The 25910-nt window shown below is 39.3% G+C and overlaps 1 protein-coding gene across 3 annotated transcripts in view; it reads left to right on the top strand.

Moving 5' to 3' along the window:
* SLIT3 (slit guidance ligand 3) overlaps nt 1–25910 on the top strand; it is a 468211-nt gene that overhangs the window by 298441 nt on the left and 143860 nt on the right. For all 3 annotated transcript variants that reach the window (XM_058848842.1, XM_058848841.1, XM_058848843.1), the window contains exons 10-12: nt 6274–6415; nt 20428–20499; nt 25652–25723. In XM_058848842.1, coding sequence (XP_058704825.1) covers nt 6274–6415; nt 20428–20499; nt 25652–25723 — 286 coding nt within the window. The remainder of the gene's footprint in view (nt 1–6273; nt 6416–20427; nt 20500–25651; nt 25724–25910) is intronic.

Here is a 25910-nt window from a genome sequence, read left to right as displayed (position 1 = left end):
TCCTTCCATAACTTTATCAAACTTCATCTTGGAACATTCCACGATGGATGATCTGTTTAGAACCGTACTCCCTTCACAGGCTCACAATTGATCATGACCATTAACTATCTTTTAACCTTGTGCTGGTGGCATCCTTTCACTTAAATAATTTATGTTCCTCTTCATTTTTATGCTTGAATATATTTATAAGTTCACTGTATTATTTCTGGACCTATTTTTAAATGTCACTTCATATGCACCTTCAAGAGCACTGATACAAATTGTGGAGTTGGCGTTAATGAGATGACTGTGCCTGGGCACCATTTGAGCTGCAGGAGCACTACGCCTTTTAAGACCTTCTGTTAGAATTTTTTTTAGTCTTTGGAAGAGCAGGCAGTGTCCAAACCCAGAGAACCAAATGCACTCTAGCTACATTCCTCATGGTGCAGTAGTTGGAAATTAAGTTCTACCTGCTTCAAGGTGAACATGCCTGTGTTGACAGCGCTGGAGAAAGACCTTGAAAGAAAGGCTCAGAGTGGGCACAGGGCATAAGAGATAATCTGACTTTTCCACCCCTCCTTTGGAAGGCTTAGGTGGAATAAATTTCCCTGAGAGAAGAACACTTTTGTCATTGTTTTACAGACTTCAGTTGTCTCACAGGTTCTGTTTTATTAATCCTCCAGAAGAACAACTTCATCCATTCAATCTCAGTTGTTATGGATGAGGCTGCTTCTTTGTTCTACTTTTTTTCATTTTTCTTAGTAGTATTCCATATAATTGTGGTGCTACTATTGTTAATTAAATAATTGCAATATTAGTGCTTTTAGAATAAGAGAGTGTGAAGTAAGGTCTGACTTTCTTTGGTGTTACTTTACTGATAGATTGTGAAACTAAGTAGGATTTCGTAGAATCAAAATCCATTCATTCATTAAGCCAGACCTTCCTTTCAGTGTAGTTGGATATTTTCAGTTTTATTCCTTGATATTTATTTGTAAACTGATTAGTGTTGACTTTTGCCTTACAGAACTGTTTTGGGAATGTTCAGCAAAGCAGACTACTTGAATCAAATAATGAATATTCATGACTGGCAAGTTTTTGCATATCATGAACTCAGTGGTATTAACATCAATTAGGAGCTTAAGTTACTAATGATAAATCTTAAAGCTGTGCTCAGCAAATAGTGTTGAACAACCATAGATGGAAATATTTGCTTAAAACATTTGCTGCACATTTGTGTAGGATAAACAAATTTGTACAAATTTTGTCCATTAGAGGAATATTTGCCCTCAATAAGGAATGTTAATTTTGCATGTGGTCAGTTGTGGTTCCCTTTCCCATCCCTCTCTGCAGGACTCTGTGCTCAAATGTCCCTTTAAACTGGAATGCAGACATCAATCAGGACCAACATCTGCTTTAGGTGTTTTAGAATAAATTAGTTCATATCACTGGGAATCTAGTGCAAACTGTGGCTCATGCAGTAGGAATTGATTTCAGATATCCCAGCATGGTCAGAGCTTCCAGTGGGTTATTTAATTACACCCAAAAAGGTCATACTATATCCATGGATCTGCAATACTTGTAGTGTTTTGTTTATTGATCAATAATTTTGTATCTGATATACTTTAAAAGATGTAAAGTCAGCACAGGTTTTTAACCAGGAAGTCCTGTCAGATTTATCTGAAAATCAATTAACAAGTTTTACAAATAACTAACATTTTGTTGGTGGAAAGGAGCTGCTGCAGAAGTGATTGGATAGGTGAGGAGGTAATAAAACACGCTGCTTAGTGTGCTGTAATTGGGTGTCAGTGCAAATGAGATTATTTAGTTTACTTAGTAATTGCAAATTTATTTTAGATGCCTGTTCATTTAAACACCGTAACAATTCTAATAGTAATATTAGTCTGTTTGCTTTTAAAAGAGGCCAATGAGGAACTTACTTGAAAAAGCATTCGATTTCTTTGTAAACTTCTGGGTCCTAAGTCTCCTCTCTCTTTCCTCCTTTCCTCTAACCCATAGTCTGAGGCTGTTAATTAAAGTGGTGCCAGATGTTAACCACCATAATTATTGACACTGTCATTCCACTGCATCTGCACCAGGTAAAAAAAAGCATAGTAATTTTTGTTAATCATGCTCCTACCCTGGCTTCCACATTTTGTTTTTCTTTTAGCAAAATGTATTGATTGAGTTGATGATTTTTATCTCAGAGAAAAATATAATTAACATGGTGAACTAGGGCTGCTGTGTATTATAAAAGATCTGCAGTGGCAAGATGACAGATTGTGAGAGCAGCTTCAGAAGGGGAGTAACGTAAATGCAGCTGATTTGTCTGTGGCCATTTCCTTTTGCTGCAGCCACGCCGTAAGGAGTTTACTGCACTTGTGAACGACACAAAGAGAAATCTTGAAATATCTTTGCCTTACCTGTGTCTTTTCCTTTGAAAAAGTATTGGCAGCAAAAGGAAAATACATTTTTAGGTTTCAAATATCCTTCTACAGAGTTAGTGTTGCGTCAGGGTGCTTGATCATCTGTATGCATATACTCTGCAAATCTATGGAAGTCATAGACAAATTTTAATAACTTTATATTCCATAGTCGACTTAGACTTGTTTTCTTGACCAGTATTTTTTTTAAACAGTTCTCCACAACAGTACAAACATTAAACTGATTAAACTCCCTTGGATTTTTTTGTGCTTTCATTCTGTAGATCTGAAAACAATGGATCCTCATTGAAGTGGGGCCATTAAATCCAAATCAGATTTGAAATTCTGTTTCTAATGTTATTTAAGAAACATTCACCTTAACAGATGATTTTTTGTGTGAGAGCTGATGGAATATCTGCTAGATGTTTGTTGAATGTGCTTGTTCAATACAGTATTGTTCTTTGCCAAGGAAAAACATAAGCAAAAGCATTTCATCAGGATAAGAGCAATTTATATACAAAGTCTTTTTATCATTAAAAACCTCAGAAACCTACAGGCTGCTTTTGCTCATGAAGAAGAAAGAAATGTGCTTGTGATGCTTTGGGAAATGGTTTAGAGGTGGAGCTGGCAGTGCTGGGTTGATGGCTGGACTCAGTGGTCTTGGAGGTTTTTTCCAGCCTTAATGATTCTCTGGTTCTCCTGCTGCTCCCTGCTTTTTGTTCCACGCAGAATTGTTTCTATCCTTCTCCCTTTTCAGACTGCTTTACCCAATCCCCCCTTGCAGGCCCTGCCTTTCCTCCACTCTGCAGTGCTGCACCTCCCGAACTGCAGAGGTGCTGAGCCTTTGCTGTTGGTTTAGATGCAGTGCTGTCAGCACAGGCTCTGAGAGCTCCAGCTGCTAGTACATCAGCTTTTTTGATGCTGTGCTCTAATAAAAAGGGAGTGTACTACTGCTTCTCCAACCCACAGTGATAGGTTGTGGTGTTGTAACTGTGCAAAATGCATCTTTCCCCTGCTCCAAAGCCTTTTCATTCAGCATCAGACGTGGAGATGGTAACGGTTGTGTGGAAGATTTGACCTTGTTTCCAACTTCTTACCTCTCAGACAACAAGGATTACTCTGAAGATTTTTCCTAATGTGATATTTTTTCTCTATCCCTCAAAACCTTGCAGCAGCTCGTTTCCACTCACTCATCCTTCATTTTGTTTTGGCCATTGTACCACAGGGTGGGCAGACAAAGAGAAAATATAAAATGTAAGTGATCAGGTCCAAAAACAAACTTCTTGTTCTTACACAAACGCAGCAAAGGGCTGTGTGCATTTTGAGGCAATATAAACTGCTTTTGGAAATAGTCACAGTTAAAATCCTACAGAAACCTTTGACTCCATGAAAGACAAAGCTGGCAGTGCTTTGTGCACATTTCTGTTAATTTTGCAGCAGTTGTAATAATTGACAATGGCAGTATGTGTGCCCTGCATTTCTATGGCCAGAAAACAAACCCAGGAGAGCTGCTTGGCCTGCCTGTTATACATGGACACGTTTAATTAGTGACATTAGTTTTTCTTGTTTAGTTCAAATAGCTACCACTTAACTACTGTGTTAAATGCAGGGTCACATGTATAGATTGTGTTAAGGCAATAATAAGATTTTGAAACTGGAGCAAATCAAAGTTCAGGTTGCCTGATAAATATGAATTTGTTGCTTTGGACCATATGCATATGGATTTAGATTTTAATTACATTATTGAATTCTTTTTGCAGTAGTTTTTAGCCCAGATGATTCTTCAGGATGACACTAAAAGGGTCTCTGTCTTGAGATGAAAGACTGTTGATGGAAAACTCCTTACCTGCAGCTGTCAAGGGGGCTGGAGAGTGAACTATAAATGAGAGGATATTTTAGCAAGGAGGAAGGATCATTAGGATTATCTCATAGTGGGAGCAGCTGCCTACTCTCATAAAAAATGTATTTGACCCTTGCTCATACACAAATTTCTTGTGAGATCCATTTATTTCTAGATGGTCACTACCTCTTAAAATCATCCAAACTTCTGGATGCCTGGATTGGAGCTCTGAGGTCTGGACTGCCAAAATTCAGCCACTCAGAGCTCTGATTAACATCAATGAGAGCTATGTTTAAAACACAGTGCTATGAAACCCAGTTTTCTCCTGGTGTCCTGACAGAAAGTCAGGTGATCACCCAATAAAAATATTTCAAACCCAGTATTTGAGTTTGGCAGTGTTTTTCTCACAATTGAAATGGTGATCTTATCCTGAAACTTGGCATTGTGTTTTAATATAAGGCAGTTCTGTCATCCCTGGTTACAAAATAATATTTAAAGAGGATGACAGTGTGCTTGAACTTATGGAAACTCAGACAAATTGAAATTAATTCCCATTAGAATTCAGCACCTTTCTAATGGAGGGAATGATTCCACAGTAATTTTTTGCTTTCCAGGAGGGCTCCCTCTGAGAGTGTAAAGTCACCTGCAGAAGTTTTCAGCTGATGTCCTTTCAAACTATATCTGCCTTTGAAAATAATGACACTTAGAGATGCCACTGGAATCTCTTTCCAATACTGACTTTCCTGTGCTGTTTACAAGGTTGTGAAAGCAGGGACATGTGTAGATTTCTGTACAAGCTGACACTGCTGTGCAGAGTTAAGAGCTAAGCAAGCAAGTATGGAGGCATAACTCGAGAGGAAATTTATAGAAATGTTACATTTTTATAAAATTTTTAGTTGTCCTAATGAACATTGCAAGTTGGTGTAAATCCTTTTTTTTCTTTAATTTTTTAAACTCTTTGTCATCTGTAGTTAGAATTCACAGAAGTATCCATCATGAATCTTTTCAAAGACAAACCCCAATAATGTACAGTTTTTCCACATTTTTATATGTGTGTTCTGACAACTATGATGCTTTTATTTTTCCACCCAAAAGGCCAATCTTTTATGGTTTTTGTCACTTTTTACCAGGAAAAACTTTCACATTTAGCCATCTATATCTCAACATGAAGATACTTGAAGCTTCTTGTGTTCCATGTACTTTGGAAATACAACTCACTATAAATAAACCAATAACTGCTACCTCTTGATAACCTCAATTAGCATAGCAAACCCATTTTATCTATGGCTAAATGCATGCATATATCAAAACTTTAAATGTAGGAATCATAACCATTTGAGTAAAATTGACATAATTGCTACAGTTTCAAAAAAATGTAATGACACTTAATGAAGCCTGAATCTAATGAATTGACAAGACTTTGTATAGAGCAATGTCCTCATGCTACATCTTTACTCTGTGTGTATCTTTGTCTCTTTATGTCTAGCTTAAGCAGGTTTTAAAGGTTTAAACTCATGTTTTTCTAAATTATTTTTATGTTGTCATTAACTGACTGCATTGTCTAATCTTGAAAAAAACTGGCTTTATATTCCCAGTCTTCAAGCCATAGCAGGTTACCTCATTGCAAAAACATAAGTCATTGCTGATGAGAGTCTTCTCTCAGTATGTAAAAGTACTCAAAAAGTGTTTGTGTAATGGAAACTTCTAGGCAAAGATAACTTTGGAAATACTACCTGACCCTAAACTTAATTTAAAAATCTTTGAATGAATTGACATGGGTGAGCATGAAGGTGGCCAAAGAAGTGTTCATGAGGGAAAGAGATTGATAGAGTGGAGACTGAGGAGAAATAAGAACACAGTAACCTTTTACATGTTTTCTCTGCAGTTGATTCGTAGAATATTATATTCACTAGCAAATAAATGATTACTTTGTATAGTAAGAGGATCTGCAAAACTCAGAGCCTGATGTATTTTGTTGTTAAAATCTCACCCATTCATTTTTTAAAGCCATTTAATGTTTTCCTTGTGTCTCAGGTTCCCAGTCTGAGCCGCCGTCGTGCAGCGCCAGTTCCATCACCTGCCCCTCTGCCTGCACCTGCAGCAACAACGTCGTGGATTGTCGGGGAAGGGGCTTAACAGAGATCCCAGCCAACCTCCCAGAGGACATTTGGGAAATGTAAGTGCTACTCTAATGCACAGATCTTTTCCACATCTCTCCATTTTTATTCCATTTCACAGCCTCCTGTGTGGAAGAAAGGTGCATGTTTTAAAAAGTGTTCTAAGTAGCTGTCAGGTATATTGCAGTTGTCCTCTTTAATTTGTTCTTTTGATCTAAGGGCTCAAACCATTTTTAAATGTAAATTAAGATAGTTTGGTACTGTCCTACCTGAAAGCAAGATAAAGTTCTTGAGGCCTTTAAGTTCAGATTGTGTTTCCATTTTGCAAACCCAGAATTGCAGTTAGGTAGTCAGTAAATGAAAATACACAGACCTTTCTTTATTTCTAGTCAGTGATTTCCCCATGAGATGGAGAGATGTCTTTTTAGCTTGGCAGGATGCATTTATAATGAATTAGAACATCAGAGCACATTGTCCCTGCTGATTTTACCTTCTGTATCTTGTCTTCCACATTGTTATTTCTAGTTCTTTAACAGTTTTGTGACTTGTGGAATAAGATGCTGGTTTTACAGACTTGTTTGTCATTGCCACCTTTAGGAATTGGAACCATCTATTTCTGTATCCATGACTTCATACTGCTGTGGTTCTGAAATACTGTTACATTAACCATTTTGCTTGTGGTTAGTCCACAGGGAATGCAGATCAATTATTTTCTTATTTCGGTTCTTGTCATACAGAGTTTTCTGACATCCAGCCAGCTTTTGCAGTCTGCACAGTATAAATTCAAATATTTATATGGTCACAGGACTCATCCAGCTTCTTGTAGCTGTAGAAATACTGGTACACAGCAAAATTTACCATGATAAAGCACAAATTCGTAAGATTGTGGAATGATCTGGGTTTGAAGCAATCCTAAAGACCATCTACCATGGGCAGGAATATCTTCCACTATCCCAGGTTGCTCCAAATTCCATCCAACCTGGCCTTGAATACTTCAGGGATGGGGCAGCCACATCTTCTCTGGGCAACCTGTGCCAGAGCCTTCCCACCTTCACAGGGAGGAATTTCTTCCCAATATCCCATCTAACCCTGCCCTCTGTCAGTTTGAAGCCATTCCCACTTGTCCTGTCACTTCAGACCCTTGTCCAAATTCCCTCTCCAGCTCTCCTGGAGCCCCTTTAGGCACTGCAAGGGGCTTTAAGGTTTTCCCAGAGCCTTCTGTTCCCCAGGCTGAACAGCCCCAGCTCTCTCAGCCTTTCTCAGTAGCAGAAGGGCTCCAGCCCTCTCGCTGTCTGTGTGGCTGCTCCAGCAGATCCATGTCCTTCTAATGCTGTGGGCATAAGAACCCCAAGGAACACTGAGTTCAACTCATTCTTGTATTCCTCCCTAACTCAGTATTTTCCTGTAAGCCAAATTGCTCTGGTAAGAACCCTTGACTTACAAACTGTTCTACAAAAATGAAACACACAGCTGTTGCTCTAATACAGTTATTAAAGGTGACCTACATTTCACTCCGTTTCAGTATTAATTAAAGATCTTTTATTCAGCCTTCCTACCTTTCTTCATTAGCATGGGTAGGCAGAAGCTTCTCTGACAAAGCTGCCAACAAGTCCTAAAACTGTTTTTGTAGATAAAAACCCATCATAAACCAGGAAACTCACCTGTCATGGGACAGAAAACAAGCATCATATGATGCTAATTTTCCCTCTGCCATATATGACTTAGAAGTCTATTATGTTACTCTATTACTCCTTGAGGTGAAGGACTTAATTTGCAAGAATGTTTGCTATTAAGTAAGCAATTTAGGAAAGCTAGAAATCTGTATCCCAGACTTGCTTTTTCATAATTTCATAAAATAGATAGCAAGAATGTAGAGAATGCAATTTTTTTTTTTATAAAGCTTCATGTTCAGTTGGGAGCTGACAGCAGCAGCCAAATTGACAGAGGAAAAATGAGTTACAAGAAATTGAAGCTGAGGAATACAGACTGTGTGCTGAGTGCTACAAAAGATTCTCTGCTTACAAAGTGGTCTTGTTTTGCTTGTTAGAAGAGAAATGAACAGTTTGTGTCATAGAGAAGCACATGAGAATAAGCACAGAAAAGTTTTGCATGACTACTTGGGTGAAAACAAAAGTCATTAAGCACCTGGAGGCATTTACTGAAAAGAAATACCAAAATGCATATGGTGTGGTGGTTTGCTGGTACATGAACAAAACAGCCATTCTGCTACATGGGGTCAGCATCTACAACAAAAGCAGGGGTTGCAGTTATTTAGAAAGAGAAAGTGCATGCAAGGTAAATAGGGAACATGGTGTGAGTGCAGAATGGGCTTGGCACTGGAGAGGTGTAGGCAAGGAGGGATGACCAACTGAGAGGGCACAAAGTCTCCAAAGATTCTGTTTTTCTGCTCAGACTTGATCACAACCTTGCAGCCAGAGCCTGTCAAACTGATAGCTCAGCCCACAGAGCCAGCAAAGGCAGGGGACAGCAGAGACCTCCCAGCTCTGGGAGCCTGGGAGGGGGTTGTGACAAACACATGGAGCAGCTTTCCCACAGCACCTGCTTTGGGCTGCTCCTGGCTCAGGACATGGGCTAGATAGATCCTTTCTCAGTCATTAGTGATTCCCTGGCATAAATCAGCCCAAGGACAGCTTTCCTGCATAGGCAGATGTGGGCACTGGGGGTAAGGGCACTGTCAGCCCTGGCTGTAGTGTTTCAAGCAGTATTTACTTCAATGTGCTGCCTGCCACATTTGTTTGATGCCTCCCAGTCATGGACAGGTATCAGTAACTCCCTATTAATCTTTTCCCACCTCACAACACTCTTCCTCTGCTCCTTCTTTCGAATGAAGTTTTCATGCTGTTTGTCTGCCTCAGACTGATGCACTCATTTTTTATTTGTCACTGCAAGCAAGGCTATATTTTAGGACGTGAATTCTGGGCAGCTGTTGTCTGAGAATTTGGTACACCTTGAAACAGTGCAGGGAATCCCACTTGTGCCTTTGTGTTTGGTAACAGTGCAAGGCATTCCTGAGTGAAAGCAGGGCACAGCCCCCCAAAGGCAGGACACAGACCCCTCCTGCTGCCAGCGGGTGCTTGTGCCTGGAGGCAGATGCTGGAGCAACCACTGGCACTGGGTGCTGCTTCTCTGAAGGATCTGATTGCTTAAAAGAAGGAATTAATTACATGCTAAAGCTAGAGGCTGGATTGTGGTTGGGACAGATGCTTGAGAGAATGTAAACAAGCTGGGCCCAGAACAGAAAACGATGGGAAAAGAAGGGTGAACTCAAATGAGGAAACAACCAAACACATGAGGAGAAGAACTGGGAACAAAGGAAATTGAGACAGGGTGAGCAGAGGGCTGTGACTCTGAGAAAGTGAGGAGTATTTGGTGATAAGGCCTGAGATGGGTGGCACTGGACACCAGCTATGTAGGGTGGGCTGTGGGGATGTGGCAGGAGGGCTGGGACACTGGGGCTGGGCAGGCTGAGGGGGCAGGACAGAGGGACACCGAGAAAGCTGGAGCCAAGGGGTCTCTTCCCATCAGAAAGCACATTCACCTTGGAGCCTTCCTGCCTCCTCACCACGTACTTGGGAAACCCAACAACAATTTGAGTGCCTGTCCCTGTGTATTAGGGACTGTGTAGGCACACATTAACTATTAAACTACACAGGGAGGTCCTGTTTGCACTGCTGCTGTTCCAGTTACAGAGCACTACAGGGGTCTGGGACTCACACTTCTGTTACACTTCAGTGTCCTTGTGATGGAATTAGTAATTTTAGCTTTTGGGTTCAAGGTCACTAAATTAAACATTTTTTTCTCTTAAAGTAAAAAGAAATAAATTAGAAAATGCCAGAAAATGCCAAAGTTAGTGTTTGTAGCTGCAGTCATCATTTGAAGCTTTTGTATATATTTGTGGTGGTATTCACTTTAACAACAGCACAGTTTCATGCCACTGCTGAAAGCTTGGATTCATTTCTTGTTGTCTAGGGATGCACCAGGGATGTGTAGGGAGGAAGCCTGTGTATATAGATAGGGTCTGTTCCCTTTTTGCAGAAACAGGAAAATTGTAAAATGGGGACTGTGGGGAAGATAATCTCATGAATGCTGTTCACAGAATTGGGTTGTGTCCCTTGCCAGTGGTTTTATTAATTGATTCTGGGCAAGTGACTTGCACAAACTTTCCTTGGGTGGCCACTGGTGATGTAATCTCAGGTTCTGGCTGACTCAGCTGAGACATTCAGAAGTGTTGAGGACTCACAGCTGCAGCAAAAGTCAACAGGCGCTGTGCTTTGAACACTTTGTTCTGTGCAATGCTAATTACTCTGAAAAGCCACGTCTCAGTCATCTGCAGACTTATAAATCAAGGTCCAGAATGTAAAGTATATCCTTAAATCTTGAAACAGATCTGAGATCTGTTAACATGAAGTTTGCTTCACCACTGTTACTTAACCTGTACCATACTCTGTGTCTGCTGAGTTAAGAGAAATAGAATTGAATGAGCCAAAAGTGAAGCTGGGTAGGATGTGGCTGAATCAGAAATGAAGCCCATTTGTTTAAATGCTGATGCAATTGCTCCAGACAGTAAAGAGGCTGCCAGTCCCTGAAGGAAAAGTGCAGTTTAGGCACCCATGGAGTGATAATAAGTTAGATAATAACCACAGCTTCGTCTGACAGCTGAGGAGAGCAAACTGGGATGGCAGCCCTTCCACCAGCACCTAGGTGGCCATTTCAGTCACTTGTTCTACATGATTTAGTTTAGCATTTTCATTTCTGATAGCTGAATTGGTGGCTGATGTTTTTGTAGGTATGAGTAGTACATGATTTTGGTGCAGAATTTCTGCCTTTAGGAAAAATTCTAGAGTTTGAGCACAGGAAAACTGTAATGTTGGTTTTCTCCTGGTTCTGGCAAAATGAAGACAAACCTAATTTTCTGCAAGATGATCACTTTGTAATGGAATGTTCTACTTGTTCTACCTTTAATGAATGGTTTCCTGACAAATCTAATGTCATGAGGGTACCAGTGTACTGGGCAGTGTTGCAAACCTGTAGGCAGACAAGTTTGCTGTGTTTGTTGTTTCAGGAATTGGCTCAGGAAGTAATTGTGCCTTCTCTGTTCTTCAGGACCTGCAGGAATGTGTATTTCAGGTCAGCTAGGACTTCAGCTGTGACTCATTAGGAAGCTTTTGTGATTTGAAGAAGGTGATGAACCATTTCTAGGCATTTAAATTACTGGTGTATTCAAAATGAATTTTCTTCCAATTAAAATAAAGTCAGAAAAGCTATTATAGAAAGACTGAGCACCAGCAACTATTCATTATATTAAGAATCATTTTTTTGTTATATAAATTATAAATTAACCATACGACAGCATTTTTGTATTTATTAACAACTGGCTTTGAAGTTCTCAGTTTCATAAAGGCAAGAGGTTTTTCTCTTATCAAGAATATAAGTTTGTAGAAACTGTAAACTTCATGGATAAAGGAATGACAGTTTTTCATTTAACTTTGTTCTTCCTCCTGAAAGAAAATTATAATAATTTTCCCAGGCTTCCAGTAAATACTGCAGCTGAAGCCAGCACAGTATTTTTGAACACTGCAATAAATGCTCCATAATTGCCTCTGGTGGCAAGTTCTCTGGCTGGGGAATCAGGTTGGCTCCTGTAGTTGAATCATATAATGTGATTTTCATTCACTGATGTAAATTGGCTCTGGACAGCTTCTCATTTCTAACCTGACTACTATTTTCTGGATCTCACCAGGCAAATTGTGTCTTGCATTCTACAGAAGTTTATTTTTCAGGCCAAAAATAAGTAGAAAATCTTTTGTTGCATTCAAAACACAAAAATAATAAAGAAATAATAAATAAAATATTTTAGGTTGATAGTCAGTGGAGAAAATACAAATATATGGAAAATTATAAGAATAAAGGTGTCTTCTGTGCAGCTGGAAAACAGAAAGCTGCATTTCACAATTTTAGAAACAAGCAGCAACAGCAGGGAGTTTCTGCTGCAAGATCAAGGCAGATTTATTTCTTATATCTTTACTTTTATTTCTGAAGTTGTATAGCTAATGTCATCTGCAGGCACAAGAAGATGGGTTTGTTTTGATAAATCTAGATTTCATGTACATGGTAATTTTCATTTCAGACATATCAATTTTTACCTTCTTCACTGCTTTTTGTAATTGGGAGATTTCTTTTAGAAAAGAAATTATGTACAGGTTGATTTACTCAGGCAAGCTGTGTAAACTTAAAAGGTTTGTAGGTTTGAGATTATTTTAGTTTTTAGTTTGGGTTTAGTTTTTTTTGGGTTTGTGTGTGTGTGTAGTCTCTTTTTCCCAGAGACATCACTTCAGTCCAGTATAAACATAAATTAATAATTACTAATAAAAACTAATGGTAGAACCAAAAAGGCATATATATTTTACCTTATACAAATTTCACTGCAAAGCTCCTGTGTTGCCAAGCCAAATAAAGAGATTGCAATATATAATGAGTATATGTTTTTAAAGCTGATTAAGAAAAGGAAAAGCAATTACAGAAAATAAAATAGAGTGCATAAAATCACAACTTTGACATAAAATATAGTAATCAGATTTTGTACTGGATGAAATACTAGTTGTCTTTTGGCTAACACATGTTTTGTTTATTTTGCTTTAAAAGACTGTGAAAATAAGAGAGGATTTGAGGAATGACTATCGTCAAATGACAGAATCTGTTGAGAAAATATTACAGGTGGCAGAATTTCAAATACCAGAAAGCTACTTAATTTTTCTGCTAATTTCTGGTGTTTCACCTTTTCCTTGTCAGTATTGTAAATGGGCAGTAAAAACAGATGTTACTGAATGTACAGAGCTCTTAAAAATAAGTTAGATTAGGGATTAAAAGAAAAAACTTTTTATCTTTTCTGTCAGCTTACTTTAATTTTCGCTATGTCTAAAATTTTGTGTTACAACTTAACAATAAAATGCAACTTGACAAATAAAATGCAAATCTGATTGAAATCCTCAGATGCCTGAGCTAGTTAAAGCATTGTGAGAAAATGTGTAAAGTGGATCAGGGATGGAAGTTTCTTGAAATAATTGGAAGCCAATAGAGGGTGGTCAGGACTGACCTCCTCAAGCAATAATTAAATAACAATGTGATGTGTTTAGAGGTTGGTCTTTCTGGGACCTCACAGAGTTTCTCAGTGAAGCAAATATTCTGGGTCTAACTTGTTAAATACTATTCCTACAGGTTTTTATTTATCAGATTCATCCATTGGTTTTGCTTTCACATAGCTACTAGAGGAGCTCTTTGTCTCCCTTCAGGGAAAAACAAAAGCCCACAACAACAACAAAAAAACGAAACACAAAACAACCCCCTAAAAAAATCCAAAAAAATAACAGTGAAAAGTGCTCAGCAGTGTTCTGAGTGAGGCTCAGAGCAGATGCTGTGCTCTGGAAGTGAATACCAGAACTCTATGCAGAACCCTGTGGGATGGTCTCATTGGAGCCTTCTGAACTAAAATCACTGGGTCTGAACTGGAATCACTGGGAGTTGAGGTGTGGGATCCGTGTGTCTGCTGCTCACTGCAACATCTCACAAACACCAACGCTCATGAGCTCGTGCTGGTCAAAGGAGGTATGGAATTGCCAGCAGGGACCTGGAAATTGCCAAATCTCTCCAATTTAAGGACTCTGTTTCCTGCATTTGTGTTCACAGCCACAGGCCTGCCTAGAGGTAAAATCCTGATCCCAAGTCCACATGACCCAGTAAAGTCAGCTGAGATGGGAAATTACCTGTCTAGTCTAGAATCAGGGCAGCAAGGCATGATTGTGTATTCTGTCCCCAAAACAGCTTCTGATTAACCCTGAACATCCTCACAGGGGACATCACAACCAGGCACAACCCAGCAGCAGCTCCTGCAGCCGTGGGATTGCAGTGGGAGGGAGCATCATGGCATACAGAAATGAAAATACATGAATGAGACTGGCAGGGACATTACAATGAAAGGTGATGAGAAGGGCCAAAAATTCCCACCACATATGTGGAGTATCACAGTGGTAGATGCAGAAACTTTGAGGTTTGGCAGAACAATGTTTCATTCTGGTGTTAATGTGGTTAGAGAGACATTGGTGTTTTGTCAAAAGATGTTTTGTGAAATACCAGTCTGCGGATTTCTCTGGTGTTTCCTGTTTGTCTGTGCTATATTTAATGCAAAATTAACTTGCTAAAACAGAGGGAATGGATTCCTAATGTGGCTGCCATCACAAATTCAGTGGTTACCAGCTGATACCTGAGCAACTGCTCAGCAACACAGCTGAAACTAAATTCACTGCAGTGTATCAGAAGATCCAATGTCACTAGCACTGCTTTTAGAATAACACCATGGTATCAGGGAACATATCAGAACATCTGTTTTCATTCTGAAAGATGTCTTTTGGTGAGCAGAATTATCTGTGTAACTTCCTAAGTAGATTTATGTTGACAAGTCACTTCACTGCTGATAGGATTTTGTCTCTTGAAGATCTGCCCTCGGGTGAGTTGTTAGGAAGCAATCCTGTCTGGAACTACAGCAGGAGCCCGACAGCTAGACCCTGAAAATCAACACCAAAGGGAATATGAAGGGAAACTCCAGTTGTCACCTTGTATTAATACAGGTGGATGGTTTACTGGCTCTCAGCTCTCCACTTCCTAAGGCAGACTACATAAGAGGGATTTATAATGAATATTATTAATTTTATTTGGAAGCCATTCGGGTGTTGCAATGAAAGGCAGCACTATTAACATCTTGGAGGATCATATGTGTTTAGGGGTCTTGTAGTGGTGGTACAGTCTGGCTGGGGTGGAGGGTGAAGGCTTTTACTGTTCAAACAAGCAGTAAGCACAAACATCTAAAATCCTCTGTGTCCTGCCATCCCAAAGCACTTTGTTTTCTACCTGGGGACTGAGTGGTGAGAGACACAAAAAGCTGTTCCCTGGGGTGTAGGTCCATGAGCACTTCCTGAAGCAGCAGAACTGCAGGTTTTGGCCTTGCAATGTGGCTGTTGCATGTTTTGCTGCTGGATGAGCCCCAGGTCCTGACTGTGACTGCAGGGCAGGATTCCTCCCTTCTCTCCCAGCCAGGGCTGCCATTGGGTAAACACTTCAGTATTCAGCAGCTACCACACATGTTGTGCATGCTAGGAATAAAGCTTGTATTTCAGATGAAGAGGCAAGAAAGGTGTCAGGGCAGGGATCAGATCCAGCTTGTATCTGCAGAAAGTCCATGTAGGATGATTTATTTAGTATGATTTATTCACCTTGAATACACCTGTGGACTTTTCTTCATCAGGGACCAAAATGCACAATAAGATAAGAGAGCCCAAATTATGAGATAAATGTAAAGTAATGGTCCAAGTAGGTTTTTATAGTGCAGTTGTGTCAGTCCCTGGATTGATTGTGTTCCCTAGAAATTTTCTCCTTCCTAATACAAACGATTCTTCCCAGCCCTGGGTTTTGTCACCATGGTGGATGTGAACACTCCTTTCCCCAAACAGTTCCCTGCAAATCCCTGCTTATAGTGCAGGAGGAAAACAAGGATTTTGCCCTTCCCACCCCACTTTTCACAGGCTGTGTGTGTGTCCTGCCAGGTACGGGTGTGCCACAGGTTTGTGCTGCTCTGCTGTGCTCTCTCTTCCCTTTTCTTGCAGGGTTCTTGGCTGTTTGGTTCCTGGCAGCCTGAGTGATGCCAGCCCAGCAGATCCCCAACCCAGGGAACATTCTGGCACATCCACTCACTCTCTGTGTCCCAGCAGGGGTCTCGTTGCCTGTCCCATGCACAGGGAGCTTTGTGACACGGCTCAGGCAGGAGCTCCTGGCACTGTTAATAGAGCATGGCTGTCTCATTTGTAGGCTCTATTCATCTGACAGCTGAGAATTATCAGCACTGATGCCTCACTCCCTCTCTTTTTCTCCAAGGTAGTGATTTGTCTATGTTATGGGTAGGTAAGCTTGACAAAACATTGCACATTAGCAGCTGAGACAATGTTTGAAATGGGAAAATTGCTAGCAAACTGCTCCATTAGAGACCCAAATAACAAATTCTTTCTTCCCCTCAATAAAAAGGAGATAGTTAAGGCCCAAATTAATACGTCTGTCTCCCTAACTCTGCAGGGGGAATCACTCTTCAAGACGAATGGCTTCATCACTCCTGAGTGTGAGCTGGTTCTGCTAAATCCCTGTTAGGCAGAGTTTTTTATCCTTTGTGTTCTGTCATCCTGGGCGTGAGCAACTCAGGCGCCACAGGAGGAGGTGATGAAAAGATTTGCACCTCTGTGAACTTTGAGATGGATTAGCATGGGAATTTGAGTGCTTATTCTTTACCCTGAGATAATATTTCATCTTTAACTGCATGGTTTCCCCGTGTTTGTTTTGTTCTGTTTTTTTTCTCTGATATGTTTACTTTTTGCTCTCATTGCTGCAAAGTCATTAAAAACAAAAAAGTGGGAAGAAGGGGACTTTATCCTGTCTAGCATCATGTTATTACAAGAAAAAATGGATCTGAATCCAGTGGGCCCTTATACTTTCCAATCTCTGATGATATATTAGAGAAGAGAAAGGAAATTGTTCCTGTCCTTTGATGTTGTTGTCAAAGGCTCTAAAATAAAGCTGGGAGAGGCAGACAGAGCATTGCTGGGAGAGGAGGGGGGAGATGTGCTGCAGTTCATCTCAGCACTCAGCTGGCAGCAGGTGACATGGCACAGCCACAGGGGAACAGAGGAGGAACAAAAACCACTGGGAGTTTGGACACGGCCAATTCACTGTATCAGTTTTGTGAATTCCGCTTGGCGAGTCTCTGAAATAGATCTGAGTATGAAATACCACAGGAGAATCAAGAAAAACTTTATTGAGTTGTAACAACCTTTAATGGGGGGGGGGTAGTTTAAATTTTCCAAATTTAGCCTTTTAGAACTGTGTGTCTTGTACAGATTTCTCAAATGTATTGTAAAATTATTTTATAGTATATTCTGGTAATACCCCCAAAATAATGAACTCCCAGATGTTGCTTTGCACTAGCACAGATGGTTTTATAGTGTATGACAGCACTCCATACTATAGGGATAGACCATAAAAACCACAGTTTTCCAAAGGTCATCTTCTAGGTAACCCAGGTAATCTTCTCTGTAATGAAATGTGCCTGTAAAATTTACACTTTGTCATTTTTTGGAGGAAAAAAGGACAACATTAGGTAAGGGTGCTGCTTTTCACTTTATTTCAAAGGTGGCATCTCTAGCAGTTTCCCATTATATGGTTTCTAATCAGGCCTTCCTCACCCTGAAATTGCCAACACCCCTTCTGGCAGAACCTAAAATTTCTTGAGATTTTTAATCTTCTGCTCTTCTCAATGTGTCATGAGCTAAATGAGATGAAAGGGTAAAGTATAAATACAAACAAGGTCTTTTCTGTTGTTTTACTTGTGAAACTGTATTGTTTTTCAGGCTATGTCTGCCATTCTATATGCAGGTATTCCATACACAGATATAGAATATTCTATTCCACATGCATTTATGTAAAAAGTAACTAGAAGTCAAATCAGTGTTTCATTCTGTTAAAGCACAGGGTTGTTTAGTGGAGCACTGGGCTGAGGGCTCTGCTTTGTGCCCAAGTTGGAGCCCACCTGCCCACACACCCTGATGAGAGCCCGTGGTGCTCCTCTGGTACCTCTGCAAGGTGCAGAATGTGTTATAAGCATTCTTTAGTTCTTCATTTGACAAGGGCTTCATGGAATAAAAAAATGTCAGGTGCTGTGGAATATAGCAGCAGATGACAAGAGCCTTGTCCCTCTATTTCTGTACAGGCCATCTCCTCCAGATCTTGTAGGAAAGGGTGAAGGGTTCACTAGGGAGCTTCAGAATGCAGCTCTAAATAACTCCTGCTCTGTCTTAGTCTGCTTTTTCTAGAAATTTCTTTATTTCATTTTATTTTATTTTATTTTATTTTATTTTATTTTATTTTATTTTATTTTATTTTATTTTATTTTATTTTATTTTATTTTATTTTATTTTATTTTATTTTATTTTATTTTATTTTATTTTATTTTATTTTATTTTACATTTTATTTTATTATATTTTTTATATTTTCTTTTATTTTTTAAAAAAAAATTATTACTTGGCACCTGTGGCTATCGCAATTTTGGGATTTTTTTCACCCTATGGGAGGGGAAAACTGTGTATATTTCCACCCTTGAGTCACTAAAATTGCCTTGGAATTTTGCTTGTAAAAGGCTACATCCCTGTATATACCCCCATCCCTGTATTTGGGGTTCCCATTAAGGACTGCCTGCTAGCCTGGTGTGCAGGATGGGTGAACCCCCAGTTTCCATCCCCAGGGCCAGGAAATGGGGCAGGCATGACCCTCTTTTGTTCCTAGAAGTGCCTGCACAGAAACACTTGGGAGGAATTAAACACCCGACTGGCAAGCTGACAAAAAGCCTTTATGGGAAGAGTGTGTGCTGCTAATTCTGGTGACAAACACCCAACAATAGTGGAGTGCTGGAGCTCACAGCAATTTGCATTTCACTGTGGACTTGCCAGAAATGAAGCTGTTATATTTAGACCAACTGGAAGGGAAATCTCAGACACTAATTCAAATCACAAAACAAGGAATAGAATTAACTCTGATCACAACCTTTAGAAAATAGGTGGCTACAGATACAAAAGAGGGTGAGCACATTGACTGTACAAGCTGACTGTGCAAATATCAAAATATTTGGGCTTAAATAGCTTCTTGGAGTGGAAATTAGATGGCAAATTATCTTACTTTCAAGTGGAATTTTTTCTTTTGCTTATGAAAGCACAGATCACCAGAGGGACAGAGAGCTTACACATTTTTTTCTACTATTCCCTAGTACTTTAAAAACCTTGATTTACTTCTCTCTTCTTCCATTTTACTTTATTGCCATTCCTGGTTCGAAAGCGTTTTTTTCTCCCCTCTGCATTGCTGCAGCAACTTGAAATGACTGGAGTGCCTCATTCCATCATTCCAATATGTTTTTGTATTTCAATTCTAAGCCATTTTCAACCACAGATTTTTTTACTATTTAAACTGTTGCTTTTTAGGACACTTGAGGGAAAAAAAAATACACAACATTTCAATAACAAGAAAGAGCATGGTAAAACCACATTTTGGTCTCAGTCCCAACTGAGCAGAAGTTCAGCTACCATGGTCAGTGGAATTTGTTGTTTGAGGATCCACTTTTACATTTCTAATGGAGATGAACATAAAGTTCATCTGAGGAGAAGCCATTCCTTTTAGCAGGAATCCAGGGAACTTGCTGACAAATACTTGAAAGTACTAGCAGGAAGGAACAGAAATTAATCTCAGTGGTTGCTCTATGTGGTATCTTAAAGCTGCTTACATTTTATGTGAGTGATACATGCATTTATGGTACTTCAAAAAGAGTACCTCTTTCAAGCCAAATCTTAGAAATAAAACCAGCAGACTTTTCATGTAGTCTGGAATGTATTTTAGAAAAACTTAAGTATTTGCTAGTTGGAATAAGAAGATGCAGTTCTCGTTTTTTATCCTTTTAATATAAAATGCTCCCCAGTCTCTTAAAAATCTGAATTTATCTTGCAATGAATTCACTTTGGTTTCTAGCATGTTCCCACAGGTTGTTGCTCCTGAATTGGTCTGATTGTGTTATTAATCTGTTTACTGAGCTGTCACAGCCTAGCCTAGCTGTCAGTTTAAACAGCTACATTCTATTTACAACAGCTAGTCACGGAAAGCACCTGTTTTTTCTATTTTCTACCTTAAGTTTAAAGTATGCCTACTATTCTTTATTAATTCCATGACCCTTACAAGTGCAATTTCCTTAGCTTGTGACATTTTCCTAGACCAATTTAGGAATCAAAGAGATTATTTTATTTTTCTAAGTAGTTTTCTCAGTATTTTCTCTATTTAGTGGACTTCAAAATAAAAAGATGTTTTGCATAAAACCCTGTAAAATTGCTTTATATTTATATAAAATGTGCTGTCATATTTAACGTGATCCCTGTCCTGTAGCTGTGTAGTTAACATGTATATTGCTTTGTTTGTTTTCAGACGTTTGGAGCAAAACCTCATCAAAATCATTCCCCCTGGAGCTTTCACCCAGTACAAGAAGCTTAAGAGAATGTAAGTTTTAATAAGACCAACATGCAAGAGTAATCATGAATCTTCTCACTTCAGTATCTTCATTTTAGAAACATATTGGCAATTCTATGTTGAAATCACTGGGGATTGCACAAATCATCTCTTCAGACTGTAAGCAACAACGGAATTTGGTTCAGGATGCCTAACAGTGCATGAAATCCTTAATAATGCTTAATTTCACTTCCTATTATAAACGATGTGATTTAATTACTTGTTAGTCTGTTCAAACTTCAAATCTGCTTCCTCAGAAAAGATTTGAAGTTCCGTTTCTCGTCTCATCCTGTGTTCTGTGCCTGTTTGCAGCACGTCAGGGTGGCTGACCCCAGTTATAGCAGGAGTCCCGTTCTTGCAGAGCTCTGAGGAGCTCTTTGCAGTGCCTTTGATGTCCTGATGTTGAAATGGTTTGACTGTTTACAAGAAAACAAAGAAGTCTGCTGGAGTTTGTTTTCTCTGTCGCTTAATCACCAGTAGATACCCGGATAATTCTTCCTTTTATTATCTCTTGTGTTTTCTCTTTGGATTAAAAAAACCCCTGTAATCCTGATGTGTAGCAGTGTTGTCATGCAGATAACATGGGGCATTCCCCCAGTCAGGTTTTTCTTTCATTTTTGACTGATATGTGATAGATGATGTGACAGTTCCATGATGACACAAATAATGGTAAAGGAAGTTACCCCTCCTTCTCCACAGTACAGAGATATTGATGTTGCCACTGGAGCAGTAACTTCCACAAGTCATTCAGGCTTTGTAGATCAGTGCTAATGCTGCTGAAAAAGCGCCTTTGCAGTTCTTCTCTGATGTGAACAATACTGGAATTAAGATACTGTCAGCTCATTTCACAGAAGACACTGGATTATCAGACAGCTTTGGGAAACTGAAGTGAGCTTGCAGCCTACCACTGATTTAAGGGCAAAATTGCTGTTTTCTAGTCCCAACTTAGCAAGTTCCTAGAGCTGAGGAACAGTAAATATAGATCTTAATATTTAACAGGTCAAATCATCAATCTCAGATGGTCTCTATTCTTCTGTCTCACTTTCAATATAGCTGTATGTATTTTTAAAGAAGTACTGTATTGGATAGTAAGATGGTAATTTCAGTGAAAAATGATGGATCCCTTTTCAGTGACCTAAATTGTAACTTTTTTTATTATTAAAATCACTACATAGTTCTTTCTGAGGTATGACTAATTTTAGATTTTTGCACTGTCTTTTCATTTTTCATTGATTGGTGAACTTTAGTTTTATGGGAGTTGACCAGAAAATATTCTTTAATGTAGATGGCTGCCCTATCCAACATAGCACTTGTGATGTGAAATGATTTATGTTAGAATTTCACAGATGAATTCCATTAGCAATTGGTGCTAACAGCTTTTTGGGGTATAATTGGTATACTCATTGAGATCTGACCTCATAATGTAATAATAAGTTATTGTGCCAGATGATCTGTGCCAAAGCTTAGTTAAGGTGATGGGATCTTGTGGGAGAACTTGGGACAGGTCTTTGGGCTGCAGAATGTCCCATAACAAACCTGATGTTTCACCATTTGTTTATCCACCTGTCTCCTTGTTCAAGTTTAGTTCCTGCTGGACAGTGAGGCTCTGGATTGGACAACAATCATGCTAAAATAATAAAATAAAACATAGTTTTATTGAGGATATTTGTTTCAGTGTTTAAAGAGATTACTGACACCATCTTTTCAAGATTCTCAGTCATGTTAACCCAAGAATATACTTTGCTGCAAAGATTATATCCTGAAACAAAAGAATCCTTCTCCTTTAGAGGAAAGGATAAGTTCAGTAGCACTGAACTTTTGTTAGCTTTCTTCATTTCTGTCACTTTGATTTCAATGAGCAGTGCCATAGCAGGAAGATTATCAGTTTAATTAATGGATGCCCTACTGGGGGTACAAATGAAGAACATTAATATAATTGTTGTTATTATTACTATTAATTACTATAATAATATTTTATATCATTCAGAGGATAGTATTAGCATAACCCTGTAAATTGTATTGCATTTTTCTCCTTCTGGTGAATAAATATGCAAGAATGTAAGTGATAATAGTCCTCATTTGCAACTCTGTACTCTCTGTATTTTGATTCTTTACTGAGTATTTCCTGCAAAATAATGAAGTTTCCTTTCCTTAGCTAATTGGATAACTGAGATTAATTATTAAATTAGATCCACTTGTCCAACAAAATCTTGATCTGACTTGATATTATTAGGTCAAGATGATAGCAAAAGATGTATATTAATTCAAGTGTTACAGCTGCAGTTTCCTGTTTAGAATGTCTCTTCAACAACTTCCAGGATGGGAGAGTTATTTTGGTGATTACATTTAGTAAAGGAGCTGAAACCTATTCTGTCTTGGACTTGATAATAATTGCCCACATCTCTTGTCTCTGCTCTTCTTAGGCTTTTAGCTAACAAGTTTGTAGAGCAAGAGTAAGAGCCAAGTACATGGAATGACTTTGAAGGATGTGGTTGCACCTCACTAGCTCTGATGCTTGTAGTGGCATTTCATGTTGTCAGACTAATTTTATCACATTTTAGCAGAAAACACATTGAGTTTTCACAGGCTTCCCAGTAGCTGTGTGAAGTTGTGACATTTTTACGCAGCTTCTACAAACTAAACCATATATGACATGGATTTTACCGAGTACTCTTGCCAAATGAGAACAGTCCATTTTATATGAGATAATCAAGTAATCTGTTTTTAATAATGTTAGTCAACAAAGAGAGTATTCAACCAATGCTATTTATAGTTTTGCATTTGGCTGCATCTAAAAATAAATCTGTTTTGTTTCAAAACCTTTTACAGTGAAGACATTCAAGCCACACAAGTTACTCAGCAACTTGCAGGGTTATCCTTGCTCCCCTGGTGCAAAGTCAAAACCAATTTATGTCCCCAACTGGTGACTGAGCACAGCCACTCTCCAAGGTGTGTGCACCAACCTTTTCAGAGATTCCTACTGTGCTGTCAGAGGTGCAGGGAGGGAGGATGAGGGGACTGATGTCATCTCTGCCTGAGTGGAAGCCTGGTAATTTTATTCCATTTCCAGTTGAAGAGGTGCACTTTCCCTGAGTGATTCTGAGATACCCTAAACTAAGAAAATGAGCCTTATGTCATCTAAATTGTCTTAGTTGTGCAGCTTAGAAAAGCCTCATTCTGTCCTGATGTAAATGAAAGACAGAATAGGACAATCTCACCAAAGCAGGCCAAACAAAGGGAGCAAAAATACGAGGACAAAATTGGATCCCTTGCTCTGAAGTCAGAAGCTCTTCAAGTCAGAAGGAGATGGAACCTCCTTATCTGAGAGCAGTGGAACTTGGGCTCTAATGGAAAGGAAATAATGTGTCTAATTATCTTCTAATGCTGATTGTAGTGCATCTGCATGAAGTGAGAGCGTGCCGCCGCCCAGCACGGCATTTCTGCACCTTCAGGCACCATTAGTTACACACTCATTAGTGTCTGGACATGGGGAGAGAGGGAGGATGGAAATGCTGAGATGTAGCAAATCACTAAAACAGTGATGAACTATTTCTGTCAGAAACTAGATGCCCCTTTTCAGATGCTTGTCGTTGTTCAGCACACTCGCCTTTTCCTGTGATTTTGGCAGATTTTATTATTTTCCTCAAGAAATAGATAGGCCTGCTCCACTTAATACTTCTGCTTACTGGATAAAAAGCAACAGACAGTCTAAACAAGTTTCACAAAACCCTGTATAAAAATAAAAATAAATGTTCCTGCTTTCACAGTGACAAGTGTGGCTGCTGTAAGTTGAGCTGTGAAACCAAAACTTTCCTTGAATCCTGTCCTGCTAGGCAGGATGTTGTAACAGAAAGCATCAGTTGATTGCAGAGCAATTCTTTATGAGCTTTAAAAAAGAACCAAGTCTTAGAAGAGTTATCAAAAATCCAGGCAAAAAAAATTCCACTCTACATAGCTAGATTTGAAAAGAGTTTGAGGACCTCATTAAAATTTTAACCAGCATAATTTGTATGTCAGAAGATGTAGAGAATGGAAAACCTCCTTACTTTCTGATTAGTAAGTTCCCATTCAAGTGATGTATTATTTAGAGTCTACTTGGATCCGTAGCATGTGCCCCAGTGGAAATATCAGTGAAGATGTACATGAAATACTGTATTGCTTCAGCTCTCAGTGAAGAGATTTGATGCTACTGATAGAAGCTGATATCAGGGAGTGCAGTGAGGTGGCTGAAGGTTGAACTGATGGACACAGAGTCTGGATGACAGTGACAGCCACTATCAGGCACCCAGCTCTGAGCACCTGGGTGCCAAGTGTAGTAAATTGTATAAAGTTACTGTGGCACAGTCTGTATTTAACTTCGTGTCCTGGGCTGGTTATGATTCAAACTGAAGAATATTTTCCAAACCAGGAGCACACTTTACTTTAAAAATATAGCAGGCAATACTGAATCCCACTCACACCACAACCAAAAAGGTGGAATTTTGCTGGGCTCCCTGGCAGGGTCTGCAGCACTCTGGGGACAACCACAGTGCTGCTGAATGCAGAGCTCCACAGTTCCCCTTCACATGCTTGAGGGCTTCCTCCAGTGTCTGAACTCCACCAGATCAAGGCTGAGTGGATTTTGTGCTGCTTGTTTTCTCTAGACCACTAAAGCCCAGATCTCAGTGGAACAGTGCTGATCTCCCTGCTCTGGGATCAGGGGCTGGACACTGTGCATGATCCTCTCTGTTGTTACAAAGCTCTGCATTTGAATGTTCAGACCAACTTTATGCTGCCCCTCATGCTTGAGGGCCACCCCACAGGGTCACAGTGCCATCTCCACTATTGAGGGCTTTGGGATGGTTTTATCAACATCACTGTTGTTCTTCATAAAAACCTTTTTTTAACATCCATAAAATGAAAGACCTTATTAAGAAGGGTGCTCTCTATTGAGGCTGTGGCTTGTCACGCTGATTGGTGTTTTCTGATCCTTACTGGAATTTGCCTGTCTCTGCCATTACACAGTTCATCATTTCTCTGAGATTATATGATCAGTTACTTCTGTTTTTATATCAAGTGTGTTCTTCCAATAAGCTACAGCTAAAATATTTTCATTAGATTCCTGTTTACTAACATTTTTTTTAATCCTTCTTTCTTTTCACAGAGACATCAGCAAGAATCAAATAACTGACATTGCACCTGATGCATTCAAAGGCTTGAAATCTCTCATTTCATTGTAAGTAGAAAATAGAGCTGAATGGGCATTTGGGGAGAGCTTGCTTGTAAGAGGAATAAAAATGATAATGTGCTGTCTGGGGAACATATGTTTCTGTGTGCAACTGCCAGCTTGTGTGAAGCATCTGATCTTTTGTAAATGAAAAATTTTGTAAATGAAAAATGAAGTTTAGAAAGGAGGACTGTCT

This window comes from Poecile atricapillus, chromosome 13 (assembly GCF_030490865.1).
Source record: "Poecile atricapillus isolate bPoeAtr1 chromosome 13, bPoeAtr1.hap1, whole genome shotgun sequence".
Lineage (NCBI taxonomy): Eukaryota > Metazoa > Chordata > Aves > Passeriformes > Paridae > Poecile > Poecile atricapillus.
This window is presented reverse-complemented; position numbering and strand designations above follow the sequence as displayed.